This window comes from Cryptomeria japonica, chromosome 6 (assembly GCF_030272615.1).
Source record: "Cryptomeria japonica chromosome 6, Sugi_1.0, whole genome shotgun sequence".
Taxonomy (NCBI): domain Eukaryota; kingdom Viridiplantae; phylum Streptophyta; class Pinopsida; order Cupressales; family Cupressaceae; genus Cryptomeria; species Cryptomeria japonica.
Genome location: NC_081410.1, coordinates 683,009,903 through 683,032,070, shown reverse-complemented (window position 1 = coordinate 683,032,070; position 22,168 = coordinate 683,009,903). Strand labels below are relative to the sequence as shown.

The following is a 22,168-nucleotide window of genomic DNA, read 5'->3' as shown; positions in this document are numbered from 1 at the left end:
GCACCTGGAACATTGCGTGGTACAAAAAAATTAGGGTCTGATATAACAGGAGTGCCACTAGCCTCACCCTCATTGTCACCAAAATATGAAAGTGATTGGCGACCACGAGTGTGACCAATGGGACCCGAAGTGGACAATGTGGGATTCATTGCAGCTGCCATGGCTTCTTTTGTTTTTTGCCTTTCTTCCTTTTGCATATCATTCTCAGCAAGAATGGCCTTCATCTCTCTAATAATCTCAGGAGTTGATTTGGGGCATGCCTCCACACCATATCCAGGTATTTGTGCAAGGTGGTATTTCAATCTATTGATTCCACTCGTCATCCATTTTTGTACATTTGGTGCAAGTGACCTCCCCCTCTTTGCTTCTTGGAATCCCATATTCCCATGCTTTATCTCTTTGTCTTCTTGACCTTGGGGTTGCCCTTGGAGTTGAACTTGCCATTGCTGATTTAACATGAAAAAATAAAAAAATCAGCAGGGTTTTATAGAAAATCAACAAAATAACTGACAATGAATCATTTGGGAAAAATAACATTCAAAAACAAGAAAAAAATATGAGGAAATAACTTAGGAAAGGAAATAGAATTTTTTTTGGCAGCATATCCCCTTCTTTTTCAAGATTTTTTGGATTTTCAAAACATAGAAATGATTCAAATGAAAAAAAAAAAAGAGGAAAAATCCTTACCTAGATCTCTTTTGCTGATTTTATCTTCTTTCCTTTCCTCCTTCAAACCCTACAAACCTATTATAACCAAGCAAAATGCCAAATGAGGTGAAAAAATAAAATAAAACTGAGTTTTATTGGTTAAACAACGTGTTTTCTGGACTACGTGAGTCCATATGAAAGACTCACGAGTCCAAGCAAAAGACTCGCGAGTCTGTCATATGGACTCGTGGCTCGCGAGTCCATGGCGAGTCCAGGAGTCTTAAAACCATGTTATAATGTATGGAGAAATAAAGAGGCAATTAAAGGCCAAAAATATAAAGGTGAGGATAAAAGAAATATTCAATGTGGGGACATATTTCTTATTCTTGATGGCATAATACTTCTTCTCAGCGACATTGTATTTTTCATTCTTTACGACATCATTCTCGGTGGCATCATATTTCTCATTCTCGGCGATGATATTATATTTCTACAAACGCTTGGCCATACGACCACCATTGGCAAGAGTAATTCTTTCCATTGTACAACGCTCTCTTGGTGACATAGTACGTCATTCTACAATTGACATCGTACCTCCGGTTCACTTAATCGTACAATCTGTAGCACACAAAATCGTATGCTTTGCTATTCACATCGTACAACTTGCAATACACAATCATATGCCTTGCCATCCTCATCGTACAACCTTCCTTTTTGAGTATTGTACAAAAATCTTTCCTTGCAACATACAAACTTCCTTGTTGATAGAACGACCCCTTAAGTGTTTCAATGTATGGCTTGTGGGGCGGAAAAGTAACAATGTACGACCCTTTCTGGTTTACATTGTATGACTATCATCTTGCGCACTGCTACGGTGGTGCACTCTCAGTGTATGAACCTCATCTTGTTGTATCACACCTCTTGCCTTCCTCATCGTACTACAACTTCTGTAATACATAGTACAACATCATCATTGATGCACTGCACAATATTTTCTCTATTGCAGAGTAAGACATTTTCCTTGGTTCACAATACGACAATTTCCTTGGTTTATTGTATGGCATCACTGGTAGAAAAAAGATTTGCTCAACACTCTGCAATGCCTTTCTTTCCTATTACAGCGAAGAGGATTCTTCATGAAACATCAAAGTTTATTGTGTTGCATACGTTGGCTAAACACTCCAAAATCTATTATTTGATAATATTGGTTATCTGACTATATATTCTTTGTCTGTATTAAGTTGTTTGTCATTCTTGGGTAGTTATAAATGTTGGTTGGTTGACGGTTGTGTTCCTCTTCGCAACTGTAATATATTGTGTATTGTCAAGGAAAGTAGTATGATGTAGTCAAATCAACTCTGATCCTTGGCTGATCATCTCTGATCTTCTATAATAATTTCATGAGTGAATAAAGACATTTTACTCTTGTATCTGGTATGCATTATAATCTTTATTGTTAATTCATGTATTTAATTTATTAGATATAGCAGTAAACATGTTTCTTATCACTCCCAAAATACCTGTAAATTATCTAGCCGTACGGTACTACCTCTTTTGATATGTTTCCAAGTAGTAGTGTTAGGCTTGCCGCCACCTCTCCTACTCGTAGACGACATTTCATTTTGAAAAAAGTGGACCTGAATATGTAATAGAGCTGTTCATACCAACAAAATTCCAAATCAATAGTGTAGGGAACACAGAGACTTAAGTTTAGCTTTTTGAAGGCTCCCTCTTGATTTGATCTATTATTAATTGTCTGGAGTGACTCGAATTCTATGTTGCTGGTTCAAGTAGACTTTTGTTGGTACAGTGGAGTTATTTCTGAGTTTAGTATGGCTGGGTAAGGCCATATCCATCTATCTAGCTATGCATCATGCAACACAGTTCTAACTTCCTGCCTACAAATTTCTAATCTCAAACACAACTTAAACAATAACAGAGGCTCTCTGTTATTAACATAAAATTTCAGTAATATATTCAATTTAGAAAAACACATTAATTACAAATGTGATCTCCATTGACTTCTCCACCCCTCTGTGCACTGATCATCTGCTCATTTCACATCTGTGTTTTCTTATGGACTCTTAGTGATTTGAGTCTTCAATATCCTCTGCGTGTGTTGCTCTGTGACTTATTTCAAATGACCCCTTCCTCATTCCAGGCTGATCTCCAATTCCCTCTTTCTCATGCCTACTACGATTCCCTCTTTCTCGTGCCTACCACAATTCCCTATTTCTCGTGCCTGCCATCAATGAATTTTTATTTCCAATGCCTCTTACCTGCAGCCCTCCTCTTTTGGCAAACATATATCATTAATAAACTGCCATCTGGTTTTCACTACCACAGTGTAATCGACTGGAGTTTTTCCCAATTCTTTGTTCATTTGTTCCTGCACATCAGTTGTTTTGTCTCTGATTTCCCTTGCACAGTTCTGGCAAGTTCTTTTCATTTTATTCTCCTTTGCAATTTTCCATTCAATGCATATACATCTCTACTCTCCTTTTTGTGCAGTTTTAACTTGCTTGTGGGTATATTTTTTCCCACCTCCAACCAGTTTCTCTTTTCCACACAATAGCAAACTAATTCTCTGTTTTTGGTGTATTGATTGTTTTTTCTTTTCGTCACACTAGCTGATATCTCTATTTGCCCTTTAGCACAGTGAAGTGTTACTTACCTATGAGCATTAGTTACCAGTTCTCTCCCTTCCTGCAGCCTAGACCAAGCTGCTTAGTTCCTCATGCTACCTCTGATCCCTTGTTCACACAGCCCTTAATCTCTCTAACAACCCCTTTCATATTCCTTGTGCAGTTCTCAACACTTCTCCACACAGCCTCTTCAATGCCTGCTTTTTTTGAAGCTGAAGGGTTGCCGATTATAGTTGAAACAAAACAAAAGACTTTTCTCTTTCTTTCCAGCCAACAGTTGCATCTCTCATTTGGCGTTTCATTCCCCCTTCTAAATGCCGTCCCATTATTTAATTCATCACAAAACTGACAATGGGGCTTGAAGGATTTGAATTCCCATAAGCAATGAGGAGCGAAACATTCTAAAGTCAAGACATTTTCTCCATAATGCTATTGCCATGATCAGTATTGGCAAGTCAAAGCATTTTTGAAGTAAAAACAATTACAAATAAGAGTTTGTTTTAAGTCGGAGCTTCTAAAATCGCGATGAGTATATGATGAACTCAATGTGGGCAGTTGAAATGAAGCCATTACATAAAATATAAGATATGGAATACCACCCCTCCACAACCAAAAGAATGGTCAATGCATGAAAACCGTTAATCATTTCAACTTCCTCCCAAGAGCTTGAAATCGAAAGGAGAGATTCCAAACAAAACCACGACAAACCTAAATAGAAGTGAGAAAACAAATTGACATGTTTTTAGGTGGTGCCGGTTGCCAGTCCGCCTGTGTGTGTGTGTGAATTATCATGTCCCCATCAAATCAGATCTAAAAAACTGCACCTTTAAGTAATAAACCCTAGGTGACTGGTGAGGTAGGACCGACCAGGAGTACAGGCATAAGAAAAATAATAATAACAACAGTTATCTTAGAAAGGGCCGACTCAATAAAAAAGATAAATAAAATCACACTAATTTGTATTAGGGCCGACCAGCTTGGTAACTGAATTGAAAACTATATATAAATATATCCTCAGGGCCGACTCCCCCTTGGAGTAACAGCAAAGAATATGTATTTAAGGGGTAAATAGGTGAGATTTCCTCCAAGCAGGTATCTAATTTTTAATGAGGAGCAGTCATAGAGTTAGAGGGAGGAGCAGCAATCAACTAGGCTAAGAATTAAGCAATATTTAAATAATAATTTAGGGCCGACTAAGTATTGTTTAAGGCACTGGTCAGTGAAGAGGCATCTCCTTTCAAGGATGAGAAGACCTTTGGTAACGTCAACCCTATGTAGCAATATAAGAGGAGAGTCTCCCATTGGAGAAGGGGCATGAAGAAAATACCAGGAATTCAATCTTAAAAGAAGTTCTGATCTGATCTGGAAGTAAACAAGGCAAAAATAAGATTAAATACCAATAAAAGGGCATCAATCAACAACATAAGTAAACATATATGTTGCAAACTGAATTCTGTAATAACATCTTCAATTGTTGTGGGAAAAAGTATAAGGTGTTCCAAGAAGGGGGCATGAGATATATATATATGTGTGTGTGTGTGTGTGTGTGTGTGTGTGTGTGTGTATCTATGTTCAATTGTTGTGGGAAATGTATAAGGTGTTCCAAGAAAGGGGCATGATATATATATATATATATATATATATATATATGTATGTATGTATGTATAGATATATATATACATACATATATATGTATGTATATATATGTATGTATATGTATGTATATATATATGTATTTATATGTATATATGTATGCATATATATGTATATGTGTGTATAAATGTATGTGTCTGTGTATATATATATATATGTAGCGAGCGAGCGAGAGAGAGAGAGAGAGAGAGAGAGAGAGAGAGAGAGAGAGAGAGAGAGAGAGAATTGATACCATAGGGAGTAGCTCCCATTCATTACTCATACAAAGATTGCAAATTTCAACATAGAGAGTATGCATTAGAACACAAATGGCTTAAAGGATCTCCTGAAGTTGTTCGATTGGAGCCGGGGATAATGCTTCTTTCTGAAGTGTACAAGGTATGCATATGTGTTCATTCTGTTACCCTCAAGATCCTCCTATATAACTGCTACAATCTCTTTCCAAGCCTTAATGTAGGTGGCATCACTTGTGAGCCCAAATTTTGGTTCCAACGAAGCACTTTGACTGTTTCTATTGCCATGCTCCTCAGGTACGGGTGCACCAGATGTTTGATGGCTGTCACTGAATGTTTCCGGTCCCCAGTCATGCGGAAGATGCTGTAAACATACCGCTCTAGAATCTCTGCATTATGTATATGTGTCCTTGACAGGTTCTCCTCAACAATGGCTCGAATCAAATCTTCCACATCTTTGAAGAAGAAGAAAACTTCCTTCAACTGTTCGTTGACCAATTTCTACTTGCATTTGCATTCAAATCTTGGAGCGAAATAAAGTCCTGTTTCCTCTTCGTACTTGCCAATGAACTTGCCATATTACCAGTTTCGTAACTGAGTCAATCCAAACATCCCAGTTCATATTTAACTTTACTCTTGGTCTCGAATCAGGGTGATCCAAGGATTCAAATCATCCTTATTGTTATGTGTCAGCTCCTTGTCGAATACAATCTTGGCCATGTCTAGAATTTACAATGGAGGCATCCTCTTCCCTTGTCCCAACGCTGGTAACTTGCAAACCTGTCTAGACCAAGACATCATTTGAAATGATTGATTGCACATTCTTATCGATCGCATTGTTGTAGAGGAAGTCTGCTTCTTTATTGGCTTTGTGAAAAATGTACCTGATCGAGAATCCTCCAATTTCTCTTAATAAATTGCGAATCTTGATTTCCAACTTGGGGTTGTGTTCGTAATCACCACTCTCACCACATTTAAAGAATTGCCTTCAATATCAATGTTTCAAAGGTTCTTATTTTTACAGTCTTAGGCCACCAAGAAGAGCCACATATTTGGCATCATTGTTTGTGCTGTTAGGGAGTTTCACCTAGCCACCCGAAATCAATTTTCCTTTATCATTCCTAAAAATGAAAATAGTGCCAGACGGACCCGGTTTACAACTCACCAACAATACAATTTTATATATATATATATATATATATATATATATATATATAAAAGTGGGGCCGGGAGAAGCACGAAGTGGAATTGGAGAATTTTTGTCGGAGGTAAATGTGCAGATCAAACGGAAGTCTCCAGCAAATGGGAATCATCTGTAATATACCAGAGACATTTTAATGTACTTTTTATCAAAATTTATAATACAATATAATCAATGCTTTCTGTTCAAATGTGCTATGGAAAACTTATGTTTTAGATATCAGTTCTCCTGTGATATTCATTTCCATTAGATGAATGCTATCTTAAACAAACTTATGAAAAAAATATTCATTGTTATAGCAGTTTGACAAACAAGATTCATCTGAGACCTTCTTATCCTTATGATTCTTTTCTTATATTGGAGGTTGGAATAGTTGACAGATCCATTCCAGCAGTGGATTTAAAATTTTTCTGAGGGGTTATACGTGAGATTCTAGAAAGTAGTGACTCTGTAGCCCAAGAGGTGGAAAGGCACTGATCAGCCATCAAATTATATTTAATCATATTCAAAACATTTATATTTTTCAGTTTCAGTTTTGGAGATAAAAGTAGGAAGTAGGAATAAATAGAAGAAGCTAAAGAATTTTATCTCAGAAGCAATATATATATGTATTAAAATATGAATAGCATATCAAAAGGAAATGGAAATGGCTGCCTCAATGGCTCTCGGCCAGCATGTCTCTCCAAAGATTCTGCAGTTATCTAATGGCACAGGTTCCAAGTATTAAGTGAAGGGTGAGTTTGTCTAGATATATATTTATATTTATATAATTGTATTAAAATATTAGTAGCATATGAAAAAGAAATGGAAATGGCTGCCTCAATGGCTCTCACTCAATGTATATCTCCAAAGATTCTGCAGTTATCTAATGGCACAGGTCCAAATATTACGTGAAGGGTGATTTTGTCTGGGAATGGCAGAGATCCATCTATTTCTACCCTCGGCTCTGTCTTCTTCAGATAAGCCCTTAGTTGTTGTGTTGAGTGCAGGTTTGAGTATCACTGGTGATGGTGTTGGAGTTCCAGATACTCTGTTTCATTTGCAGGCGGTTGGGCATTTCAAAACTTTTAAGGAAAAGAGCAAGTAGCATCTTCCCGTGGGCATTTTTTTTCTTCATCAGTTGATTGTGTTTCAAAAAAATTTTCAGGCATGTCTTCAAATCTGTTGTGCTGCCTTCTCCTTAAAAATCATTCACAGCTACTGTTGAGAGTTTGGTGTCAACGACTAAAGCTTCTTCAAATGCTAGAATTGTGCATGGGAAGGGCTCTCACCGATCAGAGCAGTCCTGTCTTTTAGAATTTGGGGAGGAGGGTTTTGAAGGAGAAGTCTATTTTGTGAAAAGTTGATGCACATGTAAATTTATGGATGTCTAGTATCTGGTAGCTATTTATGGAAAGAGTGGTAGAATTATATTCCTGTGTGTGGGGCTTTTATGGTGATTTTTTGAATCCAAAACAGATCTAGATCTTATTCTTAACAAAAAGATATGGTTTTGGATGAGGAATTCCCTTTTGATTAAACTGCGTTTTCCATTGATTGGGCCAGGTATGGGGAGACTTCTTAGACAAACTCAGTAACCTAGCTCAATTTAGCATTCTAGACCCCTTTTAAGACAAACAATGCATATCTATTTTGTGCATTGGAGATTAATTTGATTTCTAGTTAATCACAAAGGGTTTCCATTTTTGTTTTTAATTGTTTCACCTTTGCTAGTAAAAATATATCCTCAATTTCTTTGGCTTGATGAATCTTGTTTTTCGTTGTTGCAATCTACTTCTTAATGCTTCTGTCCAACCACCATGTAAAGAATTTGCCCTTTACCTCTGTAACTGTTGAATATTGGAATGAGATATTGTGACATGTAACGGTGTTAGATCTGTTTTCTTTTTGTAAATCATGCATCATTTGTTGATTTATGTTAAATAATTGGCATAGCTATAGATTAATTTACAGCAAAGCATCTAGAAAAGGCTATTTGATAATGGTATTTGAAAGTGCAATCCGAAAATATTCAGTGATAACATATATTTCATGGCTGTGAAATTCTAATGGCATGCTTTTCATTGGGCAGGATCAAATATTTCAACATTTAATTCTTCTATTCAATAGTGATGTTGGAAGTATTCACAATGCACTTCTTGATGCGTTACGGAGAATCAATGTTTGTCTTTTTTCTCCTGCCTGGCATTTTATTTTGTAAATTCTGTTGTGATTAGTATATTCATAAATATACAGGCCAAGAATTCAAGGAGGTGGGTGTTGGATTTTTAGACATGCATCTGTTTACGGGTGGAGGTGATGTCACAACTAGTTTTGGATTGGTTTATAGGTTTTCTATGCAATATGGCTGGTCTATATACCTGTTAAGGTTTTAGCTGTAAATTTAATTGATTGGTCATGCATATATTTACTTTATTCTTCTTATTACAAATGCAAGCCTCAATTTGATTCAACAAAATGGTAGTATCATTTGATTCAACAGGTGGATGGTATTACAGTAGCAAAGCATCTAGCCATGGTTTTAGCACAAGATGATGGCATTCGTAGTAGTCGAAAAAAGCAGAAGAGGAGTAAAATGGAAGAAGGCCGCCTTGTAGGTCTATGGAATCAACTGTTACTTACGGAGGCAAAACATCTGAATTTTGTTGGTGCATTATTGGAGTTTTTGGTTTGGAAGAAAGATCTCCAAAACAGGTTGTTGATTTTGATCTGATTTATGTAGTTTGGATGGTAGATATTCTATTGATGTGTAGCAGTAATTGAGGTGTAATGTGAGTGTTCCACTGAAATGAATTAGCCAATTGATTTCTGTATTCTCTTATATCATGCTATTGATGTCAGAATTGTATCTTTTAGGGCTGCAGTCATCAAACCTTTATTCAAGCTTCTTGATAAACTCGTAAAGGACATACCTCTGGGGAATCTGAACCAGCAAGAACCAAAATCTGCTGAAAATGATGGCAAATCACATCGGATGAGTTACCTGCAGCAGATGGTAATGACAGTACTGGAAAGCATAAGCAATTCCTTACTGATGGAAACCTCTTTGAAGGTAGCAATGGTTTTTGGTTGCAAATTTAATCCTAAAGCTGTAAATACTATTCATTTGATTTGCTTCTTCTGAAGTACCATCTATTTAATAGTGAACTGTGAGTTGTATTTTGTTTTTATTATTTGCTAAATTTGATAGAATAGAATCTATTTTGGTTCTTGTCTGTTGCTAACTGTTTTGTCTCTCTTCTCAGGTTGACATTTCAAAGAGCTTTAACGTTGACTTAGTTGTTCTATGTGTGAATATTGCAAAAGATTCCAGAACACGCAATCATTCATTGTCATTACTCACTACCATTGCAAAGCTCCTCCCTGATCAAGTCTTGAGATATGTTATTGATATATTTACACTTATGGGGGAATCAACTATACTACAGGTTAGTATTCACCTTTAAATTCATTCTTTTGGCATTGGATTTCTGGTACACCTTCATTTTAACAATTGAATGTTCTCTATCTAAGTGGTGACTAACACATCATAAATAGGAGTTGGTAATGTGACGCAGTCAGGCTAAGGGGAACCCACTTAAGGGCCAACTAACTTTGTACCACAGTTAATTAGTGATGCAGAGAAAAGCTAATTACCTTCCAACTAACTTAAACAAACCTTCCTAATTGGACTTGAGCAGATGTCCATGGTGGTTGCTTCACAATTAGGCCTACCATGTAGTAGCCCATAAAAAGGGTCTGACAGAGCATAACTTTCTTTGTAGACTTCATATGCACAAACCAAAAACAGTTTCAGATACCCATTTGGCCACTTCACAACATATCCAATTTTTAGGTGGTTTTGTTTTGGAACAAAACCCTCAAAAATTGACTGCTATTTCTGCAACTAGGGCTAATTAGGCCTGTTTTACAAAGCAACCTAGTGTTTTCCCACTCCCAACCTCCCAAACTTCATTCCTGAGCCATGGGCATGTCATATGGGGTCTAAGAATGCCAATTTTATCAATTGGAACCAACTCCAAATCAATGTTTTGTAAAACCCTATGTCTACCTAGTCTTTCTAAGCCTAATACATTGAATTATTCGGCTAGGGCTGTCTCAAGCTGGACCCAAACACCATGCTCTGTTCCTGCAACCTCCAAAATCTTAAATTACACCCTAAATACCTCCATTCCACCGAGTTTTAGAATTTTCCACCGGTGGAATGGGCTTCAAAACATGATTTTTACACTCAATCCCTCAAAACCTAGGGTTTCTGACTGTTTTTAACAAAAATGCTCTAACTTCCACCAAACCTAATGAAATTAGACCAAACCAAATGCAAACAAGAGTAGATTCAGAGTACTATCATGCTAAATCAATTTTTCACCATCTACAGGCTGTACAATGCCATAGAAACTGCTGCATCAGCGAAAAACAGGCTGAAAACGCAGAAAACAGAGTATATTTGCTATTATTTGATCACCAAAAATGTCACCAACCTCTTGCTCGAGTCTTACAAGGCATACTTAAGCCTTTTCTAACCAACAATCGTCAGTTTCAACTAACTTTTGAATGACTTGACTGTTCACCTTTCACATACAACCAAAAATGCAAAGTTGCATGACAATATTTTGACAAAGAGGACAACGTTTTACAATATTTGCCATATGGCCCAAAAATGACCTCCTAAGACTCAAACTCGACACAAACAAGTTCAAAATGGTCTAAAAGACCTTATTACATGATCAAACCACAATATTAAAGCAAAATTGACAAAATTGCCACATGGAGGCATGAACACAACAAGGTGCTCTTGCACCAATTAGACACACACACAACATGGAAAACAAAGCTTCAATCATTACTAGAATACATTTGCAGAGATTGGAGAGGTCTTGCCTTACTTACTGGGCCAGCCACTAATTACAGAAACCAATCAAATTCATTTTCTATACTAATCATCCTCTAGGATATATTTAATAATGCTTGGCTTCAAGAAAGTGTTAAAGTTTCATTTTGTAACTATCCATTAGCCAATGTTAGTAGCCTGAGTGGTTCAGGTGGTAGCATAGGGAACATCAATATACAATGTACAATACCAGAGCATAGCAATTCATTAGCATGGAACCAATAACACACAACACAGTATACCAAGATAGATTCGTGTAATACAGTTGTATATCATATTTCTCTCCAAATCCGATGTCCCCAAAGTGCTACAAGTTTACAATATAAAGAGTTCGCGGTTGGTTAGGCCACCAACCGTTCGGTAACTAACTACCCGCGGATATAACTTAATACTATTATTTTCTATTAAAGCATTAAAAAGCCTTATTTACTAATTAACTGGCTTACATTATCCCCCCCCCCCCAAACTTGTTCGTCTTCCAAACGAACACTACAGCAAAATAACAAGAAATATCTACTTAGAGGGACAAGAGGACGTCCCTGTTCCCGTAGTGGTCTGTTCTCGGAGTATCTTTAGGTCCCTCTCAGCAAGAAGTTGCTTCTCTCGAGTGGCTTTCAGAAGCTTGAGTGCATCCATTCGGTCCTTCTCAGAGGCAGCCAACTTCCGTTCTGTTTCACGTCGCGTGGTTCTCTCTTGAACCATTTCTTGCTCCATAGCCTGGATCGTTTCTTTCAGCTCACTCTCTCGCTGAAGGGCTAAGGTATGGACTCCTTCCATTCTGTTCGCTTTCCAGGTCATCCTTTGGAGCTGTAAGAATGTAGCGCGGAAAGTCTGTTCTATGGAAGTGAGAGCTCTCATTACTTTCTGATTACCTCCTGTATGCCCACTAAGGATCTGTGGTACTCCCCATTCTGCTACTATCTCTGGAGTTTTCGTGTCGGGCCAACCTTGGTTCCTAATTTTCTCTTAGAACTCCCTCTCGCAGCCTTCTGTCATAAACGCCAGTAGTGCTTCTGTTGCTCTTACTATAGCAGGCATATTAGATCCTCGAGAATGGTCTATCATCCTCTCCGTGGCTGCCCTCATTACTTCCAACTCGGAAAGAAAATGCTGCGCAACTGGTTCCCACTCTTGGATCCCCTCTGCTGGTGAGGACGTACTGTGCCCTTTCCCGATTCCTTCAATCCTCTAGCTCTCCTCCTGTTGATCAGTCCCCAATGATGGTGAAGGAGGTGGAACCTCTATGTCCATCTAGAATCTAGCTAGCAGGCTGTCTGCTTCTGTCTCCATGTCTGTTTCCTCAGTCCCTTTTCCTTTGTCTCCCTCTGGCTCTTCACAGTGTATTCCTCCTTCGGTATTTCCTACCTCCATGGTTGCAAGTGGATCAATTATGGGTGCTACTACCAATGCAACAACTCTAGCTGCTTCTACGCCCTTGGTTGTGCTTATATGGAGGGTGTGGGCCCCAGCGTGTCCCCTCAAGTCTACTAACTGAGATGGGGTCCCTGTGACCCCAATTACCAATTGTGCCGTGATGGGAATCTGTGCTGGTTCGAAGAGTACCTTTTTCCTTACTCCCCATCCTGGTACGGCTGGTATGCCCCCCATACGGCTTTCTGTCCCTACCTGCCGCAACCCTCCTACGTGTCCTCCTTCCTATTCCATGCCCATTGGCTCCATCCTGAATTCTCCTTCATCTTCTTCTGAAGATGATATGTGCGTTTCTTCTTCCCCTGTCTCTACCTATTCCTCAGAATTGTTGTCTTCTTCTCCTCCATCTTCTAAGCTCCCTACCAGTTCTTGCCTTTCTTTTTTCCTCGGTGTTGTCTCTGTAGTTACTATAGAAGTGTCCAGGTGTAGCCAATAATGCATGGCTGGCTTGTAGGGCTCCACCCGGCTTAAGGCCACAAATCCTCCTCTATTTTCCAATGCCACTTGAGTTCTCAATGCTTCCAAGAAGAGGGCAATGAGGTGATGGGGCACGTATAGGGTCTTGTGTTTGAGGAGCATGGCTTCCTTCACATGGCTGGAAAGGAAGCGGCCCCAGTTATAAATTTTGCCATTACTCAATCCGTGCATGAGGCGTAGCATCCATATTGCAACATCGGATGCTCGGCTTGCTGCTGTTAGCTTACTCTTTATGATATCCAAGACACATCTCCATTCTGGTGAGGTGAGATAAGATTTCTTCAGGCCCCTTCTATTGCTATTCTGCCATAAACTGGTCCATTGCTCTTCTGTGAGTGCGTCGCCGTAGATGTGTTCCAGGAGCCACTTCTTTTCTTCTGTAGGTATTCTTGCTGACGGTTTCATAGCTGAATCGCCGCTATTGGGAATGCCGAAAACCTTGCTGAATTCTTTGGGTGCATAAGAAATGACCACTGTCTGTCCCAAATAGTCAATTACTGATCTATGCCTGTCCTGCTCATACCCATGGATCATGGCACGCAATATAGGCTCAAATTCTTGTAGGTTGAAGATTGGCATGAAAATGATTTTGTCAACTTCTGCTTTCTTCAATGAATTCTTTAGGGGGTGGTCCTCCTCATTGTTTTCCCACCACTTCCTGCACTCGCTTCCAAGCACTCCTTCAAACGTGACATTCTCTACATTCACCTGTTCCGATGCCCTCTCTTGGCTTTTCTTGCTGGTTCTTGGTATGGCCATTGCTTGCTTGTTAGAAGTGCTAGCTTTGTAATTTATGTCATAACTTCCCCTTCTAGGGTTGCCATGACTCCCTTTCACCATCTTGTGCGTGTATGGTGTTGTACCCGAGGGCTGTGGGCCTATACTCTGTGGCTAGGGCTGAGGTGTTGTGTATTTTAGGTGTCGTGTGATCGGTAGCCTATTTCCCGAGGGCTGCGTACGTCGTGGCCGAATTCTGCCACCCCTCCGTCTGCTGATTGTGTACGCTGGTGGTTGCGTGCTTTTTTTCCTACGTGCAACCCCCTTTGCGCTGTTGCTCTGTGTTGTGCCACTGGTGCTGTGTCCTCGTCCCACACCCCAGCTCCCTTCTGCGCTACGTAGGCCTATTTTCGCACTGGTGCTGTGTCCCCGTCCCACGCCCCAGCTCCCTTCTGCGCTGCGTACACCTACCTTCGCACTGCGTACGCCCTCCCTCCCACTGCGTACGTTGGCCTCCACTCCGCGTACGCCTTCCTCCATGCTGCGTACCCTGGCCTCCACTCTGCGTATGCCCTCATCCCTGCTGGCCTCCACTCTGCGTACCTCCTTGTTGCGTACGCTCTTCCTCTTGCCGCGTCCGCCCCCCTTCACTCCGCTGCGTGCTCTCTCCTCCGTGCTGCGTGCTTTCTCTTCCACCCTGCGTACGCCCACCCCACGTATGCCCACGATGCGTGCAATGTGTCTTTCGTGCGTGGCCTCCATTGCTCCGCTTTCTGCCCACGTCCTTGTTGTGCGTACGGTGGTATGAGTCTCCTTGCTTGCCTTCTTATGTTTTTCTTTTGCTATTATTTTTAATGTTTTGGTTTTATTTTTTGATATTTTGCCTTGGTCTTTTATTTTTAAATATTTTTGCCTTGCGTTTTTTCTTATTCTTTTTCTCTCTCCATCCTCTTCTCTCTTTATTGTTCTTTGCTCCACTTTACTTCTGTTTGGAAATTGGCTATTTTATTTTTTTCGATCACCATCATTTTGTCCTTGTGGCCCCCTATGGGTTCCACCATTTTAATGGCTGCCATATTAATGGCTATGGACTCCCTTTCTTTGTAGATTTTTAATTTTGATCCATTTACTGGATCTTTGATGGGGCTGTCATCCAGGTTGGACAATTTAATAGCTCCATTTTTTCCCACCTCCCTTACTTTGTATGGCCCTAGCCATCGAAGTCAAAATTTACCTGGTCGGAGTTCATTCTGGCCATTGTACTTGAGTACCAACTGTCCTGGAGAGAACTTCATCCGCCTTAGATGTTTATCATGCCAAGCTTTTCTTTTGTTCTAAGCCACTTCTATGGCCCATTGTGCCATTAGGCGACGCTCATCTAATTTTTGTAAGGTCAGAAGTCGTTCCTTTAGGCTTTCCCCATCCCCCCATCTGTTTTGCACTGTTATCCGCAAGGTTGGTACAATGTATTCTACTGGCATCACTGCCTCCTGTCCATAGATAAGCTGAAAGGGAGTGTGTGTGGTTGTCGCTTTGTACGTTGTCCGGTAGGCCCACAATATTGCTGGTAATCGCTCTTCCCAATCTCCTTGCTCTACTCCACAGGTCTTGTAGAGAATAGATACTAGTACTTTGTTGGTGGACTCCGCTTGGCCATTCGCCTTGGGATAGTATGGACTAGACAATGTGTGGAAAATCTTGAATTCTGTTGTCATATTGCGTATCACTTGATTGACAAAGTGTACCCCCCTATCACTCGTGAGTTGCAGGGGTATCCCGAACCGGGTCACAATGTGTTCATAGAGGAACTTGGCGGTGCTCAAGGCTGTGTTGTCGGGTAAAGCTCTGGCTTCGGCCCACTTAGTGAGGTATTCTGTAGCCACCACAATGTAGTGGCATCTCATAGGTCCTACGAAATCCAGTCCCCATCTTTCGAACAATTCCTATGGTTGGGACGGGCATAGGGGCATGAAGTCTCGTTTGAGTGGCTTACCTGCCCTTTGGCACGTGTCGTAGCTGGTCACCCATTCCCTCGCATCTACATAAAGTGTAGGCCACCAAAGCCCTGCTAGCAAAATTTTCTGTGCTGTGGTATCCGGCCCCATATGTCCTCCCGCTAGTCCTTTGTGAGATTCTCTTAGGACTCCAGGAATTTCTTCCTCTAGGACACATCTTCGCAGGATACCGTCCGACCCTAGTTTATATAGGAGCCCTTGGATCAATTGGAACATGGTACTTTTTAGTGCGAGCTTCCTTCTCTCGCTTGGGCTCATGTTGCCTGGAAATGTTGCTGTAGAAAGATACTGCCCGAGTTTCTCGTACCAGGAAGGTAACACGGCTATCTTGAATAAATGGCCATCGGGGAAATCTTCGCTCACTCCTCCTTCCCCTGGCTCCCCGGATTTTATTCTAGACAGGTGATCAGCCATTACGTGACTTTTCCCTGGTCGCACCACAACATTGAAAGTAAATTCCTGAAGTAAGATCAACCATCGGCTTACCTGTCCTTGAATAATCGGTTTGTTCACCAGGTACATGAGTGCTTGGTGATCCACGAAAAATGTGAATGGTGTGGCTAAAAGATAATGGCGGAACTTTTTTACTGCATATACCGTTCCCAAGGCTTCCCTTTCCATGGTGCTATAATTTCCTTCTGCTTTTGACAGTAACCTACTAGCAAAATATATTGGGTGGTCTAAGCCTGAGGATCCGGGTTGCGTTAAGATGGCTCCAATTGCAAAGTTAGAAGCGTCCACATGTACATGAAATTTATTCTCCCAATTTGGGTATGCCAAAATAGGTGCACTTACCAATCTAGTTTTGAGTTCTTGGAAGGCTTCGTTTTGCTCCTTGTCCCACACAAATGGTTCCCCTTTCCTTGTTAGGCGTTCGAGTGGAAGGGACACTTCTGCAAATCCTTTAATGAACCGTCGGTAGTACCCAACATGGCCAAGGAAGGATTTGATCCTCGTAACATCTGCTGGGCTATCCATGTCGAGAATAACTCTGATCTTATCTGGGTTTGTTTTTAACCCTGCCTTACAGACTATGTGGCCGAGTAATCTCCCCTGTGGCACTAGGAACCTACATTTCTTGGGATTGAGTGCCATTCTTGCTCGTCGACACCGGTCCATGCATTCCCCCAGTCTCCTCAAATGGTTTTCCTTATCACTATATACTGACCAGTCGTCCAGGAAGGCCTTGAAGTTCCCAGTGGCCATTTTGTTAAAGATGTGGAGTATGATCCTCTGGAAAGTGGCTGGGGCGTTGCATAGCCCAAATGGCATACGGTTGTACGCAAAAACTCCATCTTCCACAATAAATGTGGTTTTGAGTTTGTCCTCCTCCGCGATGCTGATCTGGTTATAGCTGGAAAATCCGTCCATGAAGCAGTAAATCTCATGCCCTGCTACCTCTTTGAGGATACTATCAGTAAGCGGTATCGGAAACGGGTCCTTAATGGTTACAACATTTAAGCTTCTGAAGTCCACGCAAATGCGGATCTGGTTTCCTTCCTTTTTCAGGGAAATAACAATGGGGGAAACCCATTCACTAGTTTGCACTCGGAAAATGATCCCAGCATTTAGCATTTTTTCTATTTCTTCTTGTACCTTGGCCGCATAGTTCTTATTCATGCGATAGGGGCGTTTCCGCACAGGCCTTGCCCCTTCCATCAAAGGTATTCGATGTATGCATAGTTCTGGGGGTACTCCCTTCAGATCTTTATAAGTCTAGGCGAACACATCTTTATACTCCGAGAATATCTTAAACGCCGCTACCTTTAGTACAGGGTCCCCATCATCTCCAACCATTATTACTCTTGGGTCCTTTTCATCTCCCAAGTTGGTGCTCTGAACCTTTGGTTCCTCGTATTGTACCACTTCTTTCTCAAATTGGTGTGTCGGTTTGCTGTCTACTCCTGCCCCTCCTTCCTTGTATTCCGCAAATTGTGACGGGTAGGTGTCATCGTTTCCTAACTCGAGGATTTCCAATACATTGCACTCTGGTTGGAAGATCTCTCAGTCTTCCATTTGCCAGTGGAATAGTCCACTGACTGAACTCGTTTCATCTTCTGAGCAATTACCAAGGCGAAGCACCCCTTCTCTATTGGGCTCTATCTCGCCTTTTTCCCTCACGGTATCCTCCTCTGAGTCAGAATCTGAGGCCATTTCTTGACTCACCTGCTGGTTTCGCAGGTCAATGACATATTTGTTTCCCTCACTTTCAATGGAAAGGGTATTTTTCTTCTAGTTGTGGTCTGCTTTGGCCGTGACAAGCCATCCTCTTCCCAAAAGTGCATCATATCCCTTCCGCTCCAACGATATGACCATGAAATCTAAAAAGAAGTGTTGTGTCCCGATAGTTACCTTTTGGCCCATAAGCGTGCCCAATGGTTTGATGCCATGCTGATCGGCTCCTACGAGGTGGAAGGCTGGCGGCTAGAGTGTCGGCTTCCCCAAGGTTTTCCATGTCTCCTCAGGTAGCACATTTACAGTAGACCCACCGTCTACGATGGTGTTAGTAAGCCTGAACCCGAGAATCTCCATTTCTACTACGGCTGGTGTTTTGCCTACCCCTACTGTCATCAACATAGGGTCATTAGTCTCCTTTGAGTGGTTCCTTTCTTCCATTTCCTCCTTGTGGTTCGGCGTCTTCCCCTCCTTCCTGGTCTCCTCCACTTGGTTTATAGCTATCCGTAGTTGTGGTAGTGTTTGCAACAGATCCACTATGCGGACCGGCACGGTGGTTTGCAGTAGCTGTTTCATTATGGTTGTTTCGGAGTCGGTTCGTATGGTGTTGGTGGTTTTGTGGGGTGCTAGCTTTCTCCATTCCTCACTCATTTCCCTTTCTACTTCTCTCTGTGCCTCTTTTAGTCTTCCCTTCTCTGTGCCTGGGTCAGGGTATATTAGTTTCCTTGTATGAGATCGGGTAATGGCTAGTACTTCTGGGCACCGTGCGTCTGGTTCTGGCCGTACTACCTCCAACATGTTCACGCCTTTCTGCCTTGGACATTCCGTATCTTCGTGATTGCCCGACCCACACCATTTGCAGAGTAGCCCTCCTTGCCCAGCACCACTCTGGCAGTCGCGTGCAAAATGGCCCCATTCGTTACATTGTTGACATTGTATCATTGGTCTTCCTTTTGCATCGTATTGGATGCGACCCCGTGGTGTATTATTATTGTTGTTGTTGTTACTCCCCCTCCGGCTGTTCGTATAGCCACCTGGTGATGCATCTGAGTTTGTGTTCTTCGTGGGTGTAGTGGGTGGTGTTGCCTGTTCTTGAGTATATAGTACCTAGGCACTCCTTGCCTTCAAGTTGTAGGGGCATTCCTTAATAGCATGCTCCAACACTTGGCAGATGTCACAAAAAGCTTTCTTTGGACAATTGGTTTTTGTGTGTCCCTCCAGTTTGCACCCTGTGCACCAGAGGTCTCTGCCCTCCCTACTTTCTTCCTTTTGCGTCTGCATTTCCCGCATCATCCATCTCATATCCTTCCGGAGTGCTTGTATCGTACGTGACTCCTCCTCGCTCTCCTGATCACTACTATCTTCATCGCTTGTGCGCTTCTTGCCCTTTGATGTCTTGTTCTCGCTTTCAATATCCATGGCTCTATTGTATGCCTCCATGAAAGTAGATGGGGGTACTACCTTCATCTTTTTCCGCAGTGATGGTTGCAGACCCTCAATAAACCATCGCTTCTTTAACCCGTCGGTTGGGGTATTATCCATCTTGCCAATTAACTCTTTTAGTTTGCGGTAGTAGGACTGTACCGTCTCACTCTTGCCCTGTTTGGTGTTGTATATTTCTGCGACGATCTCATCATCGTCCCGCAGTAGCCGAAACTCCTCCTCAAATGCCTTATCAAGTCTTTTCCAGGTATCCTTTGAAGTGATGGGTAGGTCCGTGTACCAGTCAATGGCAATACCACGGAGGGTGGCTGGAAATGCTTTCAGCCAATTATCCTCATCATCCTCGCCATTGGCCTCCCATATGGTGACACAAGTTTTACAGTGGCGGGCGGGATCCTCCGATCCTAGTCCATTGAATCTGGGGAGTTTCTGTTTTTCGGAGTTATGTGCCATCTTCCTTGTACTCCCTGAGTTATCTTGGGAATTGTTGAATGACTCCATTGGCGCGGTTGTTTGTTCCCAATTATCACTGCTACCTAATGCCTCTGGGCTGTCGTGACTCCTGTCCCACGCTTGTGTATGTTGTCGAGAACCTTCCACCAGGCTCCCTCTTTCTTCCACTATCTTGTAGAGTTTCAGGCGCCTCTCGAGTTGCTCTTGGATCCGCAGGGATCTTCTTACTATGTCTTCTTGGTTCCCTTCTTGTTCCTCCGAGGCTTCTCGGTTTCGATCTTTGTTGAGTGTATTTGGCATTAATTATTGGAATTGCGGCAGTTTTGTCGTTGTGTATAGTCCCTCCGTTCTTCTTCCCTTTGATTCCTTTCTTTATATTGTTGGAGCACTTGCTGCCTGGGTTGCTCGCTTCGTGTGTTCTCTTGTTCCTCTTCACGTTCCACGAGTACACGTGCCAACAACCTTGGAAGGCTACCTAGGAGATCATGTACAGCCTGGTTCACGTTGAGTTCCGCCCGTACCGTATCAGCCAAGGCAACGCTCAGTTCCGCTTCTTGCTGTACGTACCGGTCCACGGAAACGTCCCACGCATGTATCAGGTCCTGTGTCAACTGATCCTTCCTGGTTACTTCCGTGTTATCTTCTATGTCACTGTCTGTCACCAGGATATTTTGGTTGAATGGATGACCCATTATACTTCCATCCCGCCAGCTTTCCCTCCTTAGACCTTCAGGTTCGATTTAGGCAACGGCGCCAAAATGTTAGTAGCCTGAGTGGTTCAGGTGGTAGCATAGGGAACATCAATATACAATGTACAATACCAGAGCATAGCAATTCATTAGCCTGGAACCAATAACACACAACACAGTATACCAAGATAGATTTGTGTAACACAGGTGTATATCATATTTCTCTCCAAATCCGATGCCCCCAATGTGCTACAAGTTTACAATATAAAGAGTTCGCGGTTGGTTAGGCCACCAACTGTCCGGCAACTAACTACCCGCGGATATAACTTAATACTATTATTTTCTATTAAAGCATTAAAAAGCCTTATTTACTAATTAACTGGCTTACAGTCAAGTTCCAAACACTGATGACTCCAATGAGCTTCTGCCCTTTTTTGATGAAGTTTCAATGTCACAAATTTTATAGTGATAACTTCTTATCTTCTGTAAGTGTGCAGACAACTTAAAGAACTGTCTGTCAGGTTATGCAAGCCTCAACAACTGACAACATTGATCTACTGGAAATGTGGATTGCACAAAATCAGTTACTGCAACAAGCAGGTCCAATTATCATTCAAGCATGTTTGACAACATTGGTTGTCAGATGAGTTGACAAGAACAATTAAGCAGGTTTTGAGTTGGATTCTCACTTGCTTGTTTGAAAAATTCACTCAAAAACTTTATGCGGATAAGTTTGTTTGATTGCAAAGAGTCCCTCTTATGAAAATCCAGCTAAAATGGCATAGGTTAACAAGTGAAGAGCCTTTTACACACAAGCGCCTATGCTAATAATAATTGTGCACATGGGTAAACACAGTGGTTTTGAAGAGTTCTAATAACTTGCAGGAGATTTAACCAAGCGTCTTGCTTTTGATGAACCCATTAGCATCGGTGTGACAGTCTGTGTTGAGTGCAAGATGTGTGGGAGAATGCTTGATTTTCTTTGGCACAATATTAAATGACTTAAACAAAGCCCTTCAACATGTATGGATCATCTTGAGAACCTTCTTGACCAATGTAGTTTCATGCGAGTTAGTGAAGAAGGCATGAGACAAATGTAGGTCCTTCCATGATGGATCCATGATCAAGAAGAATAGTACATAATGAAAAAACAATTACACATGTTTTTGTGGCTACATGGGGGATTTTTTGGGTTCATTTGTCACTCCAAGCCTATAGACATTAACAAAACATTTGGTGAACAATCAAATCAATGCCTACAAGTTTTCAACACAGTGAAGACCTATAGATTCACTTTCCAAGTTCAAATCTGTTGCCCCAGTTTTTAATCATTTAAATTTTAAACATTTGCATTGAAGCTAATGTTTGGCAAAACATTAGTGTACTTTAAAGAGTTTTCAGGATATGTAATTGTCACGTTCCAGCCATAATCCGTTTTGTATACACTCATATTTATGTATGAAATATTTTGATGACCAATGATCCTTATTTTGATCT

The 22,168-nt window shown here is 41.3% G+C and overlaps 1 protein-coding gene across 1 annotated transcript in view; it reads left to right on the top strand.

The window, feature by feature from the left end:
• The window catches only part of LOC131031430 (uncharacterized protein At3g06530), a 254,996-nt gene that overhangs the window by 178,733 nt on the left and 54,095 nt on the right, over positions 1 to 22,168 (top strand). The window contains exons 27-30 of the mRNA XM_057962549.2: positions 8,452 to 8,541; positions 8,863 to 9,074; positions 9,237 to 9,432; positions 9,626 to 9,808. Coding sequence (XP_057818532.2) covers positions 8,452 to 8,541; positions 8,863 to 9,074; positions 9,237 to 9,432; positions 9,626 to 9,808 — 681 coding nt within the window. The remainder of the gene's footprint in view (positions 1 to 8,451; positions 8,542 to 8,862; positions 9,075 to 9,236; positions 9,433 to 9,625; positions 9,809 to 22,168) is intronic.